The following is a 22,426-nucleotide window of genomic DNA, read 5'->3' on the forward strand; positions in this document are numbered from 1 at the left end:
TTTTTTTTTTTTTTTTTTTTTTTTAGGAGTATGAAGCTTATAAGTGAAGGACGACATCAAAAATCTTTACCTCAATCTGGGCAACGTCAATGGTGGTAACTCCGTTGATGAATGATGTGGTGATAAAGAATGGCTGGGTATGGCTCAACGGAGAGAGAGAGATGTTGTCATGTGCCTCAACAGTTTTGAGGTCAAAGACTTGAGGGAGGGATGGTGATGGTTTTGCTTTGTCATCGACTTCAATTTACTTCTAAATAAGGAGCAAGTCAGGCTGAGGCTTTGAAGGCTACTGGGATGGCCAAAAATGAGAAAGAAAATGTTGATGTTGTTTTTCTATCATACCAGCACTTTTCTTCCTGGATCATCCTCTGTGGGAGTCCTTTTGGTGTTTAGACACCACCCCAGTGGAACCAGAGTATTCCCTGGTGGGTTATAAACTTTTTTCCTCTCCTTCATCTTTAAATCTTCTTTCCAAGGAGTCTTAGTCTCTCCCTATTGTTAAGAGTCCACTTTGACATTTTGTTGAGAGAAAGGCAGACACATCACACATATTCAGTGTGGTCTCTTGCAGCTTTCATTCACCCACAGGAGGGGCACTGAACAAATAGAGAAAGCATTCGAAAAAGAAAAACCTGCAGAAAAGGGAAAAATGCTACAAAAAAGAACTGGCCCTCTGAGGCAACTTCAGTCCTGGGCAGTTAAAAGGACAAGGTGTTTTTCAACTCATACTTTAAGCCTATCAAGCCATACTTGTTACTTAGACATGCAGAAATCAGCTCATGGTATGGATGCTTCAATATAGTTTCAAGATGGATTTTTGGTGGTCTCTTGATGCTGTTCTATAACATCTGGCCACTTTGGAATAATGGAGGGCAACAATGCAAGAGGCCACTGAGACAAAAAAAGACATGAATGCTCTCATGGATGAAGCTTTGGATGAAGAAAAAGGAAATTCCTTTTGAATGAAAAATTGTTTCTCGTCAAAATGATGCCCTTTCACATGATATATAAACAATCATAGATACTGGATCTTCTGGGATAGAGATGCCCATTTTTATTAAACATATTTGAAGCTCTCGATTTTGACGGATGCCCATTGTTATCCAATAGCCTTGCATCACATCAGAGAGCTTCTGGTAGATGTAGACTTCTAGCACAAGTAAATATATATTCGAGCAGACAAACTCTTGTTTCTTCTGAAGAGCAAGGCCACTAGCAAAACTCACTTGGAGAATGCTTCATATACCAAGCTGAGTTGTAGGAAATCAACTAGAAGTGATTCATGTTTAATACGATTCACAGATGTCTTGTAATCCAATTATGCACATTCAGTTTTCTTGGAAGCAGTGTGGTAAAATCTGATGCAAGGTTAAACATGAATTTATGTTTTTTTCTCATTTGTATACTTTTTGTAGGTTCAAATTGGCTTGTACCTTTTCTTTTGTGTCTGTTATTCAGATGGGTACTTTTTAAGGAGTTAAAAGCTGCATACGTTTTAAGGGGTTTAACAGGTACATTGTGATGCAGTGTCTTGAAGATCAATGACAAAGGTGCTTGAGTTATAGTGAAAGATGTTTGTAATGGCATTCATGTGGATGCATGAAATATTGTGAGTGATTGGAGTCAATGTAGTCACTTTGATGCCATTTCTCTGAGAGGGATACAGTCACTCCAGAGTATGGTGAGGTTAATAGTCGCTGGAGCTATGCATTGAAAAAATATGACCCTCCCTATGAAGGTTTTCGATAGAGGACTTTTTCTTTTAAGGAATCTTAACTGGTATAGATTTCAGAAAAGTATCCCTTGTGGTAGTATGCTCCAGATTGGGTGGAAGTCACAATGTTTAGCAATATGTAGAGGTGGGAGATCCAACCAATTAGTCGGGAGAGCCTAGCCAAAGTTCTGGCTTGTAACTTAAACCCTGTGCATGAGTTGAACCGTGAACTTGTTTACTATGTAAATAATACAAGAAACATCACATCAGATAAGGGTTAGTCTCTTTGAAATTCAACAAACTGTATTTCTTTAACATGTGCAAGCTTTGATATTAATATATCACACTATAGCACTGCACTAAAAAGTACTTTTTAAAAGTGATAGTTCTCAAACCATTAGGGAATGAAGAGGCAGGGCAGTTGTCATGTAAACCTTGCATGTGGCCCAGATTATTATAGAGCAGCATTATAATCTATTAAACCAAATGCCATAGGAATTTGTATAACTGGTATTTGGAATTCATATGTTTGAAAGTGCTTTCATAAATGACAAAGAAGGAAAACGTTTTGCTGAAATAAAATATTTGTCTTAGATCACGTAATTTAAGTGGGGATGCAGCAATTTATCCTGGTTTTCTGGTTTCACTTTGAATAAATCAGCCAGTAACTGGGTGTAAGGAAATGCCTCCTTGGCATGGTTACCCCCTGACTTTTTGCCTTTGCTGATGCTATGTTTTGAATTGAAAGTGTGCTGAGGCCTGCTAACCAGGCCCCAGCACCAGTGTTCTTTCCCTAACCTGTACTTTTGTTTTACACTATTGGCACACCCTGGCATCCAGGTAAGTCCCTTGTAACTGGTACCCCTGGCACCAAGGGCCCTGATGCCAGGGAAGGTCTTTAAGGGCTGCAGCATATCTTATGCCACCCCGGGGAACCCTCACTCAGCACAGACACACTGCTTGCCAGCTTGTGTGTGCTGGTGAGGACAAAACGAGTAAGTCGACATGGCACTCCCCTCAGGGTGCCATGCCAACCTCACACTGCCTATGCAGTATAGATAAGTCACCCCTCTAGCAGGCCTTACAGCCCTAAGGCAGGGTGCACTATACCATAGGTGAGGGCACCAGTGCATGAGCACTGTGCCCCTACAGTGTCTAAGCAAAACCTTAGACATTGTAAGTGCAGGGTAGCCATAAGAGTATATGGTCTGGGAGTCTGTCAAACACGAACTCCACAGCACCATAATGGCTACACTGAAAACTGGGAAGTTTGGTATCAAACTTCTCAGCACAATAAACGCACACTGATGCCAGTGTACATTTTATTGTGAAATACACCCCAGAGGGCACCTTAGAGGTGCCCCCTGAAACCTTAACCAACTACCCGTGAAGGCTGACTGGTTTTAGCAGCCTGCCACACTCGAGACATGTTGCTGGCCACATGGGGAGAGTGCCTTTGTCACTCTTTGGCCAGTAACAAAGCCTGCACTGGGTGGAGATGCTATCACCTCCCCCAGGCAGGAGCTGTAACACCTGGCGGTGAGCCTCAAAGGCTCACCCCCTTTGTTCCAGCACCACAGGGCACTCCAGCTAGTGGAGTTGCCCGCCCCCTCTGGCCACGGCCCCACTTTTGGCGGCAAGGCCGGAGGAATTAATGAGAATAACAAGGAGGAGTCACTGGCCAGTCAGGACAGCCCCTAAGGTGTCCTGAGCTGAAGTGACTCTAACTTTTAGAAATCCTCCATCTTGCAGATGGAGGATTCCCCCAATAGGGATAGGAATGTGACCCCCTCCCTTTGGGAGGAGGCACAAAGAGGGTGCACCCACCCTCAGGGCTAGTAGCCATTGGCTACTAACCCCCCAGACCTAAACACGCCCTTAAATTTAGTATTTAAGGGCTTCCCTGAACCCAAGAATTTAGATTCCTGCAACTTAAAGAAGAAGAGGACTGCTGAGCTGAAAAACCCTGCAGAGAAGAAGAAGACACCAACTGCTTTGGCCCCAGCCCTACCGGCCTGTCTCCCTCCTTCAGAAGAAAACTGCTCCAGCAACGCTTTCCCCGGGACCAGTGACCTCTGAATCCTCAGAGGACTGCCCTGCTTCCAAAAGACCAAGAAACTCCCGAGAACAGCGGCCCTGTTCAACAAAGACTGCAACTTTGTATCCAGAGGAGCAGATTTAAAGACCCCTGCAATCCCCGCAAGAAGCGTGAGACTTGCAACACTGCACCCGGCGACCCAGACTCGACTGGTGGAGAAACAACACCTCAGGGAGGACCCTCCGGTGACTCCGAGACTGTGAGTAACCAAAGTTGTCCCCCCTGAGCCCCCACAGCGACGCCTGCAGAGGGAATCCCGAGGCTCCCCCTGACCGCGACTGCCTGACTCTGAAATCCCAACGCCTGGAAAAGACCCTGCACCCGCAGCCCCCAGGACCTGAAGGATCGGAACTCCAGTGCAGGAGTGACCCCCAGGAGGCCCTCTCCCTTGCCCAGGTGGTGGCTACCCCGAGGACCCCCCCCCCCTTCCCTGCCTGCACCGCTGAAGAGACCCCTTGGTCTCTCATTGAAACCTATTGAAAACCCGACGCGTGTTTGCACACTGCACCCGGCCGCCCCAGTGCCGCTGAGGGTGCACTTTCTGTGCTGACTTGTGTCCCCCCCGGTGCCCTACAAAACCCCCCTGGTCTGCCCTCCGAAGACACGGGTACTTACCTGCTGGCAGACTGGAACCGGGGCACCCCCTTCTCCATTGAAGCCTATGTGTTTTGGGCACCACTTTGAACTCTGCACCTGACCGGCCCTGAGCTGCTGGTGTGGTAACTTTGGGGTTGCTCTGAACCCCCAACGGTGGGCTACTTTGGACCCCAAACTGAACCCCGTAGGTGGTTTACTTACCTGCAAAGAACTAACATTACTTTACCTCCCCCAGGAACTGTTGAAAATTGCACTGTGTCCACTTTTGAAATAGCTATATGTGTTTTATGTAAAAAGTATATATGCTATTGTGATTATTCAAAGTTCCGAAAGTACTTACCTGCAATACCTTTCAAATGAGATATTATATGTAGAATTTGAACCTGTGGTTCTTAAGATAAACTAAGAAAATATATTTTTCTATAACAAAACCTATTGGCTTGGAATTGTCTCTGAGTGTGTGTTCCTCATTTATTGCCTGTGTGTATGTACAACAAATGCTTAACACTACTCCTTTGATAAGCCTACTGCTCGACCACACTACCACAAAATAGAGCATTAGTATTATCTCCTTTTGCCACTATCTTACCTCTAAGGGGAACCCTTGGACTCTGTGCATACTATTCCTTACTTTGAAATAGTGCATACAGAGCCAACTTCCTACACTGGGTATCTATTTGTCTCTCCTTATGTTCAGGCTCTTTTTTTACATCTTTGTGCATTTTTCTATAGTTCTATACAGTACAAAGGTATTGGAGTGCCTTACGTGAGCACCAGTTAAGTTACACAAGGACACCATTCATTGTTTATAGGGATGGTGAGATTAAGTGATTTATCCAGAAACACAGGGTGTGACGCAGACGCCAAGACTAGCACCTGGTTCCCTTGTTCCAAAGTCAAGAGCTTTCATGTACCACTTCTATTTATTCTGCTCATGGATATGCACAATAGACCAACTGCAATGGGCAAAGGGCTGCCAAAAGCTTAGCTGACTTGCAAAAGATAGTAACTTTATTGTACACATTCCGTACATCAAAAACCTTAGTATAAGTAGCACTGCAATAGGCTAGCTTTTTACAAGTGCTGTGATGGAGGAAGAGGCCATCCCATTCCGTTGTAATTATTACTGCTTATTTTTTGGATAAATAGTTGATTTAAGTGATTAGTCAGAGTTCAACAGCAAATGAAAATTTTGGGTTCTGTGGCACAATCTATTTTAAAGAATGGTATATTTGGAATTGCTGAGCCATTTTTCAATGCTTAAAAGTGAACTTTCAAATATTTCACTTGTAGGGTGCAAGACCTCACTGCGTATGCTTTAAGAGGCTGAGTTGACACCATGCATACAAAATGGACACACTTTCATAAGCAAATAGCACAATGCACAATACCATTATGAAGGGAGTAGGTCAAATGCATCACTCACTTTTAGTGTTTTTGGTATAAGCATTACTTTATATTTAGATAGAACAAGTATTGTATAATCCCCTACTTTATGCCCATCTCCAGCAGGATTGTTTATTTTGTAATAGGGATGTTAGCAAGTTAAAAGCATGCACACATTGTGCCCTGATGGGTTTTTGAATTTATACCTGGCACTCCCACAATACCAAGAACCCTTTGGAAATTGTGTGCTTTAAGAAGTATTGCCATTCTGACAATTTCTACATACAAGTATTCTCAATAGTTGAATATTTTCTTTTGGGCCTTTGCCTTTGTGACAATGTCAAACGAAGAGCAATTTTGATCATCAAAAGTATGTGTTTGTCGTATATAGAAATTAAAAGATTTGGTAACCTGTTTTCAGTAATGTAAGAAGAACCGCAGAGGAGGGAGGAACATTGTATATATTGGTAACGTAAGGCAATTCATGCATGTGTGGGAAACAACAGGACCTTGAAGGAGGTGTGAAGTCTTAATGCATGAAGCAACTCTGTATTTACCTGGCCTACTCCTTGCACTAAGCTTTTGGGCATTAGGATTTCTTCCAGCCTCCATTTTAATTTTTTCAAGTTGCTGCTCCAGCATCACTGTCTTCCGTCTCTCCACATGAAGTTTCCTCTCAGCATCCAGTATCTTTTCACTGCCTTCTTCCACCCTTATATTGAAAATAAAATCCTGCATTACTTTCTTGTCATGCTGTCAGTAAAAAATGAAAATCACACCGAAAGGAAACCACTAGTTTAAACTTTGATCCACAACTCTTGCCAAGCTGACTTAGAATATTCCTCAGCCCTACTAAAACTCATTAAAAAAACTCACAATATAGTGGTAAGGTGTCAAAATAAGTAATGTAACTCTCCAGCGTATCATCTGTAACCTACCTTCTTCTTTTCCTTCAGTCATGCAAAGGGAAGGACATCCCATGCTTAGCACAGAAGTGAGTGAGATGTAAGTATAATAAAATGTCCTAATCGGAATAACTGTTCTATTGTTAAAAATCCACCAGGAACATATGTGAAAAATCATTTAGTTTAAGTAGTAACTTGCAAAAAACTATTGTCAGAGATGAAGAGTAGTATCCCATGATATCAAATAAACCTGAATTATATTTACCATACATATCGACCTAATTTACAGTTTGTACCACTAAATGTGCTGTTGTCTGGTTAAATTATGAGGTTAAAAGGCACAAGGCCCTATCTTACTGTTATCAAGAAAAATGATAATTGCCTATTCCTCGAAATTCGCCTGTCTGCTATTTATGAGTTTGCACGCAGGACTGCTTTTTCCTGCAAAGCAGAAGTGACGTTCCTCAATTTCAAATCAAACACCAGTCCTGACACAATCTTCACCTCACTTTCCTAACTAGGAAAAGGCATCATACTAAGCTTCATTGTGACCCTAAATATCGAACCACTGATATCGAGGCCACAATATCGAAAATAAATTATTGACAGGTAAGCAAGTCTAGTTATTCTATACAAGCTCCACACATATGTACCTATGTGGAACATACATCTTCAAGTTATATGGAGGTGGAGCTAGGAAAACTACATATACATCTCCCTCTATCATCTAACTTTTGATTTTTTCTCACTCAATATTCTGTCCTCAATATTCTTCTATCTCAGTATTGCTTGTGTTGATATTCAGGAGTCTCGCCTCAAGCCTCAACCCTCAGGGCCAAAAAATGTTAGTACCTCCTTCCTCGCTCCCCTTCTCTCCTTTGATGTTGGATTTCTTTCAACTACTTGCCTGCCCAAACTCCCTCTGTCTGTCAAGACATACTAAAGACCTCCTCTTTAATGACAGAGATTCCTGTAGTCAGACTGGTAGCACTGGAACCTCACAACCCCAACTCCAATTGTTCCCTGTAAATGCATGTCACACCCAAGTCCCTCAGGCCCACCCATGGTGATCATTTAAGGGTCACCAGGGGCAGCAACTGCGGCACCTGTCATTCTTATTGTTAATGCTAAAGCTGGGCTTGCGAACCCTCATTCACAAATTGTCGAGTCTGGTCAATCGAGTACCTGTCAGTGCCATCACTAGAACTACATTTAGCTCTTTCGATTGCACCCAGAGGTCGCATTAATCTGTCACATCGCCTACATAATCAAGTCATTGTGCATGCACACTTTGGGGGAGAAGAAAGGCAAGGGTAGCTGCTGCTTCTGACTCTTGTGGCAGTACTTTTGGCTTCCTTGATTGAGAATTGTATATTGTTGACCTGAATGAAATTATATGCTGTATTCTGTTTTTTTCTTTAAACCCTTGCAAAGTTTCTAACACAATACACAAAAATCTAGTGAAACTTTAATCACAAAATTCTCTATGATCAGTGCAAAATTGCTTACAACAATTCCATGCTGCCCCACTCCAGAATGACTTCATAACGTTACAGTGGTGGCCATTTATAAATTGTGACATATCCTAGAGAGACTACTTTTTTTTTTTACCCAAGCCCCAACATCAACACAAAATTTTATTGCACAACATGTAATCACCTGAGAAATGCTGAAATTAAGATGGACAATCAAGCAAGCCAACGCCTGAAGGGGCTCAAGCAATCAAGCTGACTCAAAATCCACCCTTTCTCTATACTACTTTTTACTTTTAGTAATGATGACATGAGGGCGCAGGGATGCATAAAGTTGCATCTACATAGACCTAGAATGTGTTAGTGGGCTGCATATTTGTTTAGAAAAAGGCATGTGCAAAATGCAATTTATGGTAAGTCTTATTTAAAATCTTTGTCAAAGTTCGACAACCACCTATCTCACGCAAGAAAAAAAGGTTTGAATAATTGTTCTTACAATTTCATTTTGAAACATCAACTTGTGAAGCTTCTCTCATCGAAGTACTGAAATCTGTTTCAAGGCGTTTCTTTTCCTGGTGAAAGCTGTTTACATTTCTTCAGCTTCAAAGTTCTCGGGTCATCCTAGAAAGAGTTTGAGCTGATGTTTCCAACACTGCAAACTCTGCGCTTGAAACACTCGGACTATGTTGCTGCTGGTCATTGCCAGCTTTCTATCAAAGGTGGGCTGAACTCCCTTACTTCCTCAAAGATCTTGCAGCTGGCTGCACATCCATAGTGGATGTTGTGGGGTGTTGCCCCTTCTTCCCTGAGTCACTGAATATACCCCAATATCATGTTGTTCACAGATTTGTAGCAATAATGCTTACTTTCTGAGATGTGTAGTCTTCCTTTGGACACTGCAAGTATAAACTAAAAAAAACAAGAATGCAAATTGTTGTTCGCAAAGAAAAAGTGACTTACCTTTGGTAACAGTGTTTCTGGTGGATACTTGATCAAACCGCAGATTCGTAATGTTTAAAACATCATCAGGTGCCAGGATGATCAAGAAGAGTTTTCAGTATAGTCCATGCACGCAGATTTGTGACATCATGTGGCTTTGTGTCTACCCCACTCCTCCCCAGAAGCGATGATTGGAACTGCATATGCGTGCCACCCAATTATGCGCCAAGGTCATTTTCTTTCTGACCACTGTTTGAGCCCTCAAAGACGGAGCCCAAAAACCAACTCTTCACACCATTGTGCAACTCTCCATCTTTTGGACTTTTCTTTAGATGGAAAAGAACCCATTCCACAGAATGAGGAGGCAGTAGGGCAGTAAGGAATCTGATATAGTATCCACCAAAAAGAGCATTACCGAAGTAAGTAACTTGTTTGTCTGATGAATACTTTTAAGTGCAGATTCCTTACCAATAAACTAGATACCAAAGCAGTATCACCCTAGTCAGTGGGTCAGTGGAATAGCGCAAACCAAAACGTTCTGCCGGACTAAAGGGCCTTCCTGTTGGACCTGGCTGTCAAGGCAGTAGTGCTTTGTCAACATATGCCCTGCAGCCTATGTCACGGCCTGACAAATAACCAGGAAAGGCACTCCGCATGCCAACACAGTGGTAGCAGGTTTGACCCCGGTGGAATGAACCCTCAATCCTCCTGGATGCTGATTCTCAGTCAACAGATAGCAGGTCTTAGTACAGAGGACTATCCAGCTGCACAAAGCACTTTTCTGCACTCCCGTGGTACAATCATTGTGAAAGTTCAACGCTCTATCGGGGTCCAAACAATGGAATCACTCCTCCTCTTCTGGGGCGGACTAAAGAACATCACAGGAGTGATGAATATCCAGCATGAAAGGGGCAGCTACCTTTAGTAGATAGGCTGCTCATGCCTTCAACACAAGTTTGTTCAGAAAGAAAGTGGTGTGCGGGGGCTGGAATGCTAAAGCTTGAAGCTCACTCACTCGACAAGCTAAAGTTATAGCAATGAAAAAGACTGCCTTTAGGGTCAGGAGACGTAAAATGCAGCTATCAGGGGCTCAAACAGGGTGCAAATGAAAAAGGTACAGACCAAATTAAGGTGCCACTGTGGTATCATGAAGGGTTTAGGAGAAAACATGCAGATTAAATCTTTAAGAAACTGCATCACAACAGGTGATTTGAACAAAGAGGGTCCTTCTGGTAAAGGCAAAAAGGCTGAAAAGGTCAACAATTAACCTTTAACCAAGCCCACAGGAAGTCATTTCTGGACCAAAGAGCCAAAGACAAAACAAACAAGATATCAGATAATTTGGCCTGCATCAGGTCCATAGTACGGGTGCCACACCAGGCCACAAACTTGTCCTACCATCCAGCAGACACAGACTTTGTACACGGATGCCAGGATTGATGATATCCACTACTTCGGAGTGAGATTGTATGTAACAACTGCCGCTCTTTCACTCTCCACACATGGAAGTGTAGATTGGAAAAGAGCCAGGGGCAAGACCCTGCCCTGGTGTGTCATGAGAAGATCCTTCAAAAGTGATAGCCTGATCAGAATACAGATGCTCATTCCTAGACATTTCTGATACCACCCTCATGGCCCATTACGTAGGCACTGTAATAACTTGGTCCCAGTTGCTCTTGATGTTCTTCAGGAGTCGGGGCAAGAGAGGTAGCGGCGAGAACATATACAAGAGTTCTGTGCTCTACTTTAGATGTAATGCATACCCAAGAGATAACCTCCTTGGGAACTGCAGCACAAAAACGTTTGGACACTGAACTTTCACAGCTGTGGTAGCAAAGACATTGAGCCTTGGATCTCCCCATTGCTGGAAGATGTCCTATGCCACCTCTGATGTAACAGTTATTTGTGATCCAGTAAACTTCGCTGGCTGAGTTTGTCTGCCTGCCATTTGAAGTTCTTGCCGGAGGATGCACGATGAGGGAACTGGCCTGACAATTCAGCCAGCTCCAGAGGACACCACTCTGCCTGGTCTGTTGAAATACCACATGCAGTGGTGCTGTCCGTGAGGACCCAAACTTGCCTCCACTTGGTAGACAGTAGGAAGGCTTTAAACTCTAAGCGCATGGCCTGCTAGTCAAACAGGTGGATGTGAAGACAGGTCTCCGACAGAGCCAGAGAGCTTTGATTTCCACGTCTGCCAGATGAGCCCCCCAGCCTAGTAGCAATGCACCTGTCACCACCATCAGCTCTGGGTGGAATAGGAAGAGGTGTATGCTGCTGGTTCAGTTGCGGTCGAGCAGCCACCACCGCAGTTCTTTTCTGACAGGTTCCCTTGATGCTGGGGCCACTGAGACTTCAGGTCCCACTGCAGACCCTACATATGCCATCTGGCATGGCTGACAAGTAGGATGCAGGAGGTCAACAGGCTAAAAAGCATCAGAGTCCCACTCACTGAGCCCAAAGACAGTGGTTGAAACATCAGTATCAAAGCCCTAAAGTCCTGGACTCATTGATCTGAAGTAGTCCTTGAAAAGCACCATATCCAGGATGGCTCCAATGATAAAGAGCCCCTGCAGTGGAGTCAGATGCAACATTGGCAGTTTGATTGTGAATCCAACCAAAGTACGATGGCTAGCAGTTGTTTGGAGGTGGTCCACAACTGACTGTGAGGAGCCTACCTCAAACAGCCAGTCATCGAGGTAGGGGAAGACTGGTACTCCCGACCTCCAAAGGTATGTTACCATAGCCAATATCACAAAAAAAAAAAAAATGATGGACGGAGTGTTGAAACTTTTCAAAACTCACCCCCAGTCACAGATCTGGTTTTAATCCATCGTTATTTTGCTCGCCACATCACCTCAGTTTGGACCCAGCCATATGCAAATCAGTCGTGACCCTGTTCCCCATGGGAACAATCCACCCAAACTGCCAGGCCAGGTCCTCCCGGGACAGGGAACAAGCATCCTGGGACCGGTTTCAGAGTATCACTGTTCATTAGCCAGGCTGGCTTGAATCCAGTGGCACAGCGAGCAAGGGACCCACTGTGAGAAAATCGCACCTTGTTGCAGTACCCCACCCACCCTACTCTTTGCCTATTTTCTGAATGCAACTTGGGCTTAAGTGCACTGGGATCCTGCTAACCAGGTTCCCAGTGCCAGTGTTCTTACCCCAAAACATTGTAAAGGTAATTGGATACACCCTTAATTACCAGTATAAGTCCCTAGTAAGTGGGTACCTATGTGCCCAGGGCATGAGGTAGTAGGAATAGGCCTCTGAGGGCAGCAGCACTGAATGCGCCACCCTCTAGGGCCATCATCCAGATACACCCAGTACTGCCATAGCAGGCTGCGTGTCCTGGTACAAACCTAAAATGCAAACTGTGTGCTCTGTCCACCATACACTGCATTTACTATGGGTATGACACCCCTCTGGCAGGTCTTATAGCCCTAAGGAAGGGTGCTCTATGTTATATTTGAGGGCATAGCTGCAAAATGCCCCCACTGTGTCCTTGCCAAACCTGGGACATAGTGAGTGAACAGAGAAGCCTTTTTAATACATGTGCTGGGCACTGGTCAACACGAGTTTCCATGCTCCATGATGGCCACTCTGAACCCTGGGTTGTTTGGTATCAAACAACTCAGAATGATAAATGCAATCTGGTGCCAGTATTAGACTTATCCCTAAGTGTATCCATGGGTCTCCTTAGAGGTGCCCCCTGCAAACGTTAACTATCCTGGCACGGTTTCTGACTGGTCCTATCCAGCTGCCACCTCCAGACAGCCAATATACAAAGCCTGGGGGAGAGCCCTGCCTCTCTCCAGTTTGAAAGACAATGCCCTTCATGTGTGGTGGAGCTAATACCCCCTTCCTCAGGAATGTACACTATCCTGGTGGTGAGCTTCAGTGGACTTACCACCCTTGAAACTTGACCCCCAAGCCTGCTGCTAGCAGCAGCTGGCATTCCCCTTTGCAAACCCACAATTTGGCAGGACGATCATGCGAATGTGGAAAGACTGAGGAAGCATGAGGCAGATCTACTTAAAGCACTCAAGGGTGGAGTTAGTCTACTCATCAACAAGGTGAGTCCTGTCAAAAAGCATATTCACGATCAACGTCTAGACTTCAACCGGAAACCCAGTGGATTCTCATCCATGCAGGCTGCTGAAGCACCATACTAGTTCTGATTGTTCTGCTCAAACAGTCTGTGCTGACCAGGCTTGACCAAATGAGATATTTGGCTGTCTCTTGGCCATCTGGAATGACCTGTGACAGGTTGGCACAGATTTCTGTTGGGACTGCTGAAAAGATTTCTGCAACCATCTGACTTAATGCAATGGAGTACCTACCCAGCAAATAGCTGGCACTGACTGACCTATGGTTGAGGCTAGCTGATGTGAACATTCTCCTTCTGAATGCCAATATTCTGTTCAACTCCATCTCGGCAAGGTTGCAGGAAAGAAAACTGAGATTAGACCAGCTAGTAGATGCTTAAACTACCAGGCTTCCTAGGGTAGTGAGCTGCATCAGGAAGGGAGGGTGACCCAGAGTAGGTCTGTGGAGTTGTGTCACACGTCCACTCACAGGTGGGCAGGTGCAGGGTTTAGCCCACGTATCCATGAGGGTGTCAGTCAAGGCTTTTATGAATGCCCACAGAGGTTCGTCCAACATATGTCTGTGTTCTAAGTCTTCAGTGAGGATGCTGTTTTTTCCTTCACCCAATCGTAACTGCAAGTCCAGGACCTTAGCTGCCTGTCTGATGACTACAGCGAATGAAGCTGACACTTACGTGGAAGGACTTGAGGAAAAATCCAACCCAATGTTAAAGGATTGCCCATCTAATGGCGTCTTGAAGATCCAAATAAAAACTGTCTTCCTCAGATTGTGGGAGAAAGTCATTCCCACTGTCGCCAAAAGCTGATTAACTGGTCAGAATCTGATCTGAAAATTTGTGGAAGTACTGAAGAATGGCTCCTAGTGAAAGAAACTGTTTCATCAGGGTTGGTCTGTCCTGGAGTCAGGTGTGTTGGAACTGTTCAGGGGTGCCATTTTGGCCAAGGTGAATAAGGATTCGCAGTTATCGGCTTCCTCCTCTGTGGCATGCTGAACGGCATCAACCAACATGAATCATGGTGCTGGACTTGGGAGTCATCTCTGGAGTTTGAGCTGAACCTAAAGCAGGTTTAGGTGCCATTGATGGTCCAGGAGGTAACCCACCTGGAGCCCTTGGAGGAGACGTGAGGCCTAAAGAGCTGGCATGGTGTTGAAGATTTTAAGCATGGCTTACTTAAATGTCTCAACCTGTTTTGGCATTGCTGAAGGCCTTGAAATTCAGGGTGCCTTTGATCAACTGTGGAATCAGCTCCTCAGAAGGATCTTGAAACATAGCGAAGACCTGCCGTGGGAGCGGCCAAGAGAGCAGGAATGGTCCATGTCCTCGACTTTGAACGTTGCTCAGTGACATACAGCTTGGCTTCACACTCCCGGATCTCCTTTGGGTGCATCAGGCCAGACATGACTAGGAATCGCGACCAGAACACAAACACCAGAGAAACACCTCATGGGGATCTGTCGCAGACATCTGCTTATGACAGTCCCTATATTATTTAAACCCTGTAGTTTTAGGAGGGCACATGTTCTCATGCACTCTAGAGAGCATGTTTGTGTGAAAAACTCATCAACTGACAAGTGAAGATGAAAGCTAGCTCCAGCTCTGTGGAAGAATGCATGGAAAGGAAAAGATTGATGTCAGCAGGCTAGGGTGGCACATTTATGTGACTACAGTTGTCTCTTCTGGGGCAGTGCAGGGTCAAAGCGGAGTCACACAACACCACTTACTTGCGCCCAGGGTCTATGTTGAAAATGATTTCTGGGTCCAGTCTAACTGCAGATTCCATAAAGGTAAGATATCTGCAGTTAGAAGTATCTATCAAAAAACACCAGCACTGGCTGTAGGTGTCAGCCATAACTAGGGGGCTCTTGGCAGACTCTAGTTTCCTCAATGATAGTTTAGGTCTCTCCATTAGCTCAGTGAAATCTGCCAGTGTTGGACATCAGCAATACAACACTAATGTTCTTTTGTATCTGCTGTGCATTTAAATTTACAAATGTAGTTTTAAAAGCCTGGTTCCTTCATGCAGAAGATGGATGTCTAAAATAACTACCAAAATCATTAATCAGCTTTTACTGATTACATAAACCATGTGCTAAATATTCAAGAGATACATTGGCTAACTAACAAGGTGCAATTGCATTTTAGAGATCTGCTTTACCAAAAGTGTGTACGCTTGGTGGGGCATGACCTGAAGTCGATGGCTGTGTGAGCCCCCATGACGTTATCTACCAGACACAAGATCCCGACCCATCCAGCCAATCAGCCCAGACGTCACACCAAATCTCTAGTGGTGTAGATACAAGTGATTTCAGACCTGAGACCAGATCTTGATAAAAACCAACATGCTGGCCGCTGAGATGGACCGAGGATTCCCAGAAGATACTGGGCAAACAATTGCTACACAGGGCTACCAGACAAATTAGCAAATTACCATCTGTCAGAGAACAAAGTAAATGGACGTAGCTTCTCTGCCTGCAGCGCACAGCCTGTGGTGGAGCCTAAGGACAAAAGGGCATGCTCGGGTGGAGAAGGGGTTTTCTTGGCGAGGAAGGAGCAGGAGGACAGGATAAACTCTTTGCACAGTTGAATGTTGTCTAGGAAGGCTGAGCAAGATTGGGGGACCAGAGGAGCCCATGCAAACTGAATATTAGGGTTGGGAGGCAAATCGTTTCCATGGTGATCAACCCTCTCTTCCAGTCCAGAACTGAAATTTTTAAAAATGATGCCATCTGTTAAGAACATAAAGCTGCCAAGTAATACAATGAGCACTAAGGGCATACATGATAAAATATGTGACAATTTCAGAGAACCATCATCATTATTACCCTATGTAATTGGTGTACAGACTGGCATGAATTTCATACACGTCTGTTGGTGGACAAGAGCTGATATTTGAACTGATGATCCACGTGAGGTGGGAAAGTTGGTGTGGACATTAAGGATGGTGAGAAATCGGCAAAAACAAGTGTGGTACTGGAGGGACTGTCCCCATTCTTTGTTGCAGAGTGAGCCCATAGAGTGCCGGCTGCAAGACTGACACCTGGAGCCCCAACAAGACCAATTGTGGCTCAATTAGTGAGCTTTTGGGAGCGGGGTTTGTTGTTGCAGAGATCTAGAACCTCAGAGCCCACACTGACCGACGACCATAAGGTGTTCCTGTTCCCAGACTATACTGCTTTGGTGCAAGCAAAGAGACACTCCTTATTTGGAAGAAAGAAAAATCTCATGCAGCTTTTAGTATAATATATGCTCATTTTACCAGCCATAATGAAGAAGATAGACATTAACAAAATATTTTTCATTTCTGACCCTGAAGATACACATGAATGGACCACAAAAAAAGGCTGCAGTTGACTGTAACTCACAGGACTACCCACTGCCAAGCAGGAGCAGGCCTTTAGCTTCATGGAAAGGTAGCAATCATAACAAGGTCACCAAACCTTCAAGAAGGGGTGCAGCAGCAGTAAAGGATGAGGCCCTGCTGACTGCTTTCAAATGGAGAACTGAAAACGAAGTGCTGCAAGCAACAGGCTTCACAAATCTGATACAAGCAGCTCAATAAATGATGATGAGGAAGACTAAGGAGATCCTGCACCCATAGTCACTCACTCCAATTACATCTTTAGACATTGTGGTTTGATTAGATTTGGTTGTTCACTGTGCTTCCATCCGAAGTAGTAAAGCTTGATTGATGTCCACTTTCTCAACACTGCTATAGGAAATGGAGTCTGTTCCTCGGAAATTCCCACTGGCAGTGGGAGTGTTGGTTTTGATGTTTGAAAATAATTGGCCTTGAGGGTTCAGGTGGGGAAGGTGGCCCCACAGCCTCAAGTACCACATTTTAAAATGGGCAACTTTTTCTGTAACTTTGGCCTGGGTAGATGACATTGACACTGCTATGCTCCTCTGCAGAGATTTCACACTAGCTGGATCCAGAGATGTCTGTTATATTTACAGTTTTTTTTTATATGGGTGTAGATGTTGGGGAACTAGGGCCTGGATGTGGGGACAATAAGGGATAGGTTTTGATCAGCCATGCATGGAGTTTTGTAGCATGAATTGAATGTTGTGCATGAAAATAACTGAGCGGGAAAGAGGCAGTTCACAGCTAGGTGGGATGGGATAGTATGGGGTGCCAAAGTGCTTGTGGTACTACTTGAAATGGACCCTCCGAGGACATAATTATAAAACACAAATGGGTTGCCGCTTGTACAATGTTGTTAAGTGGAATGCAAGAAGGCTCAGCAGTGTAGTGAAGCAACACAATATATGCATATGTTAGAAGAGCTTAATTGGCATTGTGTTCCTTCACTAAACACTGGGGAGGAGTAGGTGAGGTTGAAAAGACAATGGAGGGTGCAGGTATAGTGCACTTGTTACTCCTCCTATGCCTGAGGTACACTGATCTGGATCCCTCCCATTCCCCTTATATAGTGGAAATTTGCATTAACAATAAGGCAGATATACCATCCTGGAGGGCAGGTTAGATTGGTCCCCCCTAAGGTTGGTATGTGTTTCTGTCCCTCACACTGCACACATTTAGATTTTGGATATGGTAGTAGCTTTGCTGTTGCATAGCCAAGAAATCTCTAACTTGTGGGGCAGGGACTTTAACTGCGTGGTGGATGGGAACCTTCATATCCACATTTGACAGGAACATATGTCCTTCAGCCTTCACACTGACTGAAATTGTGTCTGTCGAACTGGGGCCTTTAGAACCTCCGGGTAGAACTGCATCCAAGAATTAGATATTATACTTATTATTCCCACGTGGATATGCTGCATACCCGAATGCATATTATACTCAGAAATGCTGCATGTTGCGATTCCATAATAAGCTCTGAATATCTGAGCACAACTATACTGGAGCATAACCGCCTTAGATTGACCATGTCTAGATAGCATCTAGACCCTTGGCATTGCAAGATGACCTTTATGGAGAAGCTGTTGGAGCTGTTTTAGAGCAATATTTTTTTTAGAACGGGGGCTCAGTGGATAACCCATTTGTAGTTTAATAACAGTTCAAAGCCACTTTGGGGGGATGGGTCCAACGCAGGGGGATGAGAACAACATTAAAGACCGAAGATACCAAGAAGACACAATATAAAGAACTGACTCTGGCTAAGACGGACTACAAAGAATGCCTGGACAGACTAAGTAATCAAGAGTTCACAGAGCACATAGCCAGAAAATATGAAGAGTGCAGAATGTTGGGCTGGCTAGTGCTTAGTGAAACTTCACACACCCAGATAGGTGCTGCCTGTAACACAGACTGAACTGCTGTTAACACACAAGCAGACATTAATAGAGCTTTCTTAACATTCCACAGATCCCTCTATGAGGATAATGGAGGTGCTACAAGGACAGATTAGATCCAGGAAGCCCGGCTTGTCCAGATGGATGAAGATCAGAGGGTCCAATTTGATTTATCCTTTGGACTAAAAGAGATTTTAAGAGCGACAAAGGAAATATCCAGAGGTGAAGTGATCAGCTGCTGCTGGAGTTTTACTCCACCAATAAAGACATGTTGGTGCCTCGGCTGATGGAATTACATTTTAGCAGCCAGAAAAAGGGTGCTCTGCCACAGTCCACAAGGGAAGCTCTAATTGACATGTTCTCAAAGCAGGCCAGAGTCTTACTGGCATGGCAGGCAAAAAAACTGATGGATTAAACCCAGATCTCTGACTGGGGGGTGAATGTTTGATTTGCTCTGCATTCCGTCTATCATCTGTTGTTTTTGCATTTGCCAGACGTGAAGTCAGGTGCTTGCTATGCCACCAGATTCAAGCCAGCCTGGCTGATGAAGGGTGATACCCTAAAACCGGTCCCAGGATGCTTGCTTCCAGTCCAGGGAGGACCTGACCTGGCATTTCGAGCTGGACTGTTCTCATGGAGAACAGGGTCAAGACTGATTTGCATATGGCTGGGTTTAAACTGGGGTGGCATGGTGAGCAAAATAATTGATGGATTAAACCCAGATCTGTGACTTGGGGTGAATGTTTGATTGGTTCCACATTCCATCCATCATTGGTGTTTGTTTGCTTTTGTCGCCATAAGTGCGCCAGGTATGCCCAGACGTAGGTCCCGGGCTCACTGTGCCACTGGATTCAAGCAAGCCTGGCTGATGAAGGGTGATACCCTGAAACCGGTCCCAAGATGCATGTTTCCAGTCCCGGGAGGACCTGGCCTGGCATTTCGAGCTGGACAGTTCTCATGGAGAACAGCGTCAAGACTGATTTGCATATGGCTGGGTTTAAACTGGGGTGGCATGGTGAGCAAAATAATTGATGGATTAAACCCAGATTTGTGACTGGGGGTGAAAGTTTGTTTGGTTCCGCATTCCGTCCATCATTTGTGTTTGTTTGCTTTTGTCGCCATAAGTGCGCCGGGTATGTCCAGACGTGGGTCCTGGGCTCACTGTGCAACTGGATTCAAGCTAGCCTGGCTAATGAAGGGTGATACCCCGAAACCGGTCTCAGGATGCTTGTTTCCGGGCCAGGAAGGACCTGGCCTGGCATTTCGAGCTGGACTTTTTCTCATGGAGAACAGGGTCAAGACTGATTTGCATATGGCTGGGTTTCAACTGGGGTGGCATGGTGAGCAAAATAATTGATGGATTAAATCGAGATTTGTGATTGGGGGTGAATGTTTGATTGGTTCCACATTCCGTTCATCATTTATGTTTGTTTACTTTTAGAAAGTGGGCATTTCTCTGTGCTCATAACTCTCAGTGCTTTGCAGCCTGTCTCCAATACACATCTGGCTGGGGTGACAGCTACACTTTGTGCATACTCTCTAGACAGCCCCACCACAGGAAAGGCTGGGGGTGACAGGGGATACATATGCATTCACATGCATTCTGATAGCCTTCCTGGGCTGGGAGAGGGAGAGGTGGTTCACTGTGTGGGGTGTCAGAATTAGGGAGAGTCCTGCCAGTGAAACAACATGCCCCCTTTGTGCTTCCCACTGCACCAGCAGTGCATACTGAGTCCTCAGTGTTTCCCCCTTTTTCTGTTCAAGCCGCACAGGCAGTGCCTGCTGGTTCAGGAGCTGCCTTCCTCTGTCCCCACGTCACAGTAACAACGAGGAGGCTCCTGTCGAAGTAGACCAGAGTTTCAGATGAGGAACGCCAACATCTTCCTGGGTCAGCGCACCCACTGAGCTGACGCTGACGTTAGGGCAGCACCGCACTCAAGAGGGATGAGTGGTCTGTGCAGCCCCCCTATTCTGCAAGGGTTATGTGTCTAAGGTCAGAGAACCGCGGGGTCTCAGTTCTTTTCTTGTCCTTTTCCTCTGTACTGAACACGGGGCTCTGTCCTCCTCTGTGTTATATGGGGAGAAGGTGAGTGAGCCGTCTCACACTCCTTTGCGGGGAAAGTTCTTTGGATGACTTGGCTGCTCACATTACCATATCACGAGTAGTAGGCACGCAGGTTCTTCTGAGCCCTATTTTTAATGCTTGAATGCAATTATTCTGACAGGCTCATAGGAAATTACAATATAAAGTGGAATAGGAGTGCAGGTGCGCTGTGTCTTAGGTTCTCGCTGTAATTTACATGATTACACTAACAATCTGTATTATTTTAACTGTAGGAGATTTGCCCTTAATCCGGTATGGAAGTTAGAATAAGAAGTTACTGTAAAGTGCCTAATAGAAGCGCAGGTGCTTCTGAGGCTGCTATGAGTTTTATATGCATTTAAAGTGATACTCATGTAAAACTGCATAACTTATAAGTATTATATTTCATGTCATTTAGGTCTTGTAGGTGCAACGCCGTGCCTCAATGCGGCGTCCCTTTTTGCATCTGCAGTAGGAACGCGCTGCCGATTCTCGTAGCACCGTTCCCCGTGTTTTTTGGTCACTTTGGCAACATGTCCTGGGAAGCGTGTATTGCGATCCCGGTCGCGTTGCCCTTACCTACTGTAAGGCATTTTTCATCTCCCCTGTCGGTGGTGGCCCTCTTCTGGACTTTTTCTTTTTCCTTGCCTCAGTATTCTGCCCTTTTCATGTTCATGTTGTGTCCATCTTGTCTTCTTCCTGTTTGTATTTCCCAGCATGCTCTCTTTCTTATATACTGCCTTTTTTTTCCTATTCTTGTCTAGGGGCTTTTTTCCGTATTCAAGATGGTGTTCTTTTCATTTCCTGTGATGTCACTTCCCCTTTTTCAGTATATAAGCCATTCAGACTTGCTCTATCTTGCGTTGCAAACACTTCCCTTTGTTTGTGCTCTTCGCTCCTGTTCATCGCGTTCCTGCTTTTTGCCTTGGAGTATTTTCTGCCTTGTTTTTTCATGTTTTCAAGTCCTGTTTTTCTTCTTTTTTTTTTTTTTTTTTTTTTTTTTTTTTAGGAGTTCCTGTTTGAGGTTTTTCCCCAGTTCTTGGGTTTTTTTCCTCTGGGACTCCTTCTGGAGGGTATGGTCTGGTTTGGCATTCCCTGTCAAGCGGCACCGTGGCTACTAAAAACCTGGGATTATCCAGAACCTGTAGAAGACCAGGTGTGTTCTCCAATCCTGCATCCATAGGTGAGAAGTCAAGTGCAGTTCGTGACAGTTGGATGTATAGTACAGAAGTCTATTTTTACATATTCCTGCATGGTCTCTTTTGTGGTGTATTCATTGTGTTGCTGTGAGTCTGTTGCGCAAACGCTTTACACATTGCCTCTGATGATAAGCCTGCATGCTCTGCGCCAAGCTACCAGGGGGAGGGCACAAGTTATCTATGGTGTGTAACTGGCTTGCCCTGACTAGAGTGGTGGGTTCTGCCTGGCTTAGGTGCATACCCTAGCCAAACAGAAACCCCATTTCTAAGATCCCTGACATCACATCCTGGTTCAAGATGGATTTCACATGCAGCCACACAACTTTATCTACTGACTTGATGGACCTGTCATTAAATAAAATCTCGGAATACAGTCTGGCGCCTACGAGTATTCAGAAGGTGAGCAATTTACGTATAGAAGTCTCTATCAGAAAAAAAAAACATGTGTTCTTAAATGCCTCTAAACCTCAACAGCAAACTCTGGGAATTAGACAACAGATGGCATTATGCAATGGCACTGCCGCACAACCAGTGTGTTGATACAAGCCAATCCAAATGGACAAGTATGCAGATTGCAACAGCATTTCCACTGCCATTATTCAGATATGCTCTGGGTACATCAAGACTAGTAAAATTAAGACTCTAATTCCGAACCTCTAATTTGAA

At 44.7% G+C, this 22,426-nt stretch overlaps 1 protein-coding gene across 2 annotated transcripts in view; it reads right to left on the reverse strand.

Annotated features, from left to right (window-relative positions):
- The window catches only part of CCDC13 (coiled-coil domain containing 13), a 527,643-nt gene that overhangs the window by 60,515 nt on the left and 444,702 nt on the right, over positions 1–22,426 (reverse strand). For both annotated transcript variants that reach the window (XM_069211020.1, XM_069211021.1), the window contains exon 14: positions 6,353–6,507. In XM_069211020.1, coding sequence (XP_069067121.1) covers positions 6,353–6,507 — 155 coding nt within the window. The remainder of the gene's footprint in view (positions 1–6,352; positions 6,508–22,426) is intronic.

This window comes from Pleurodeles waltl, chromosome 10, assembly GCF_031143425.1.
Source record: "Pleurodeles waltl isolate 20211129_DDA chromosome 10, aPleWal1.hap1.20221129, whole genome shotgun sequence".
Taxonomy (NCBI): Eukaryota; Metazoa; Chordata; class Amphibia; order Caudata; family Salamandridae; genus Pleurodeles; species Pleurodeles waltl.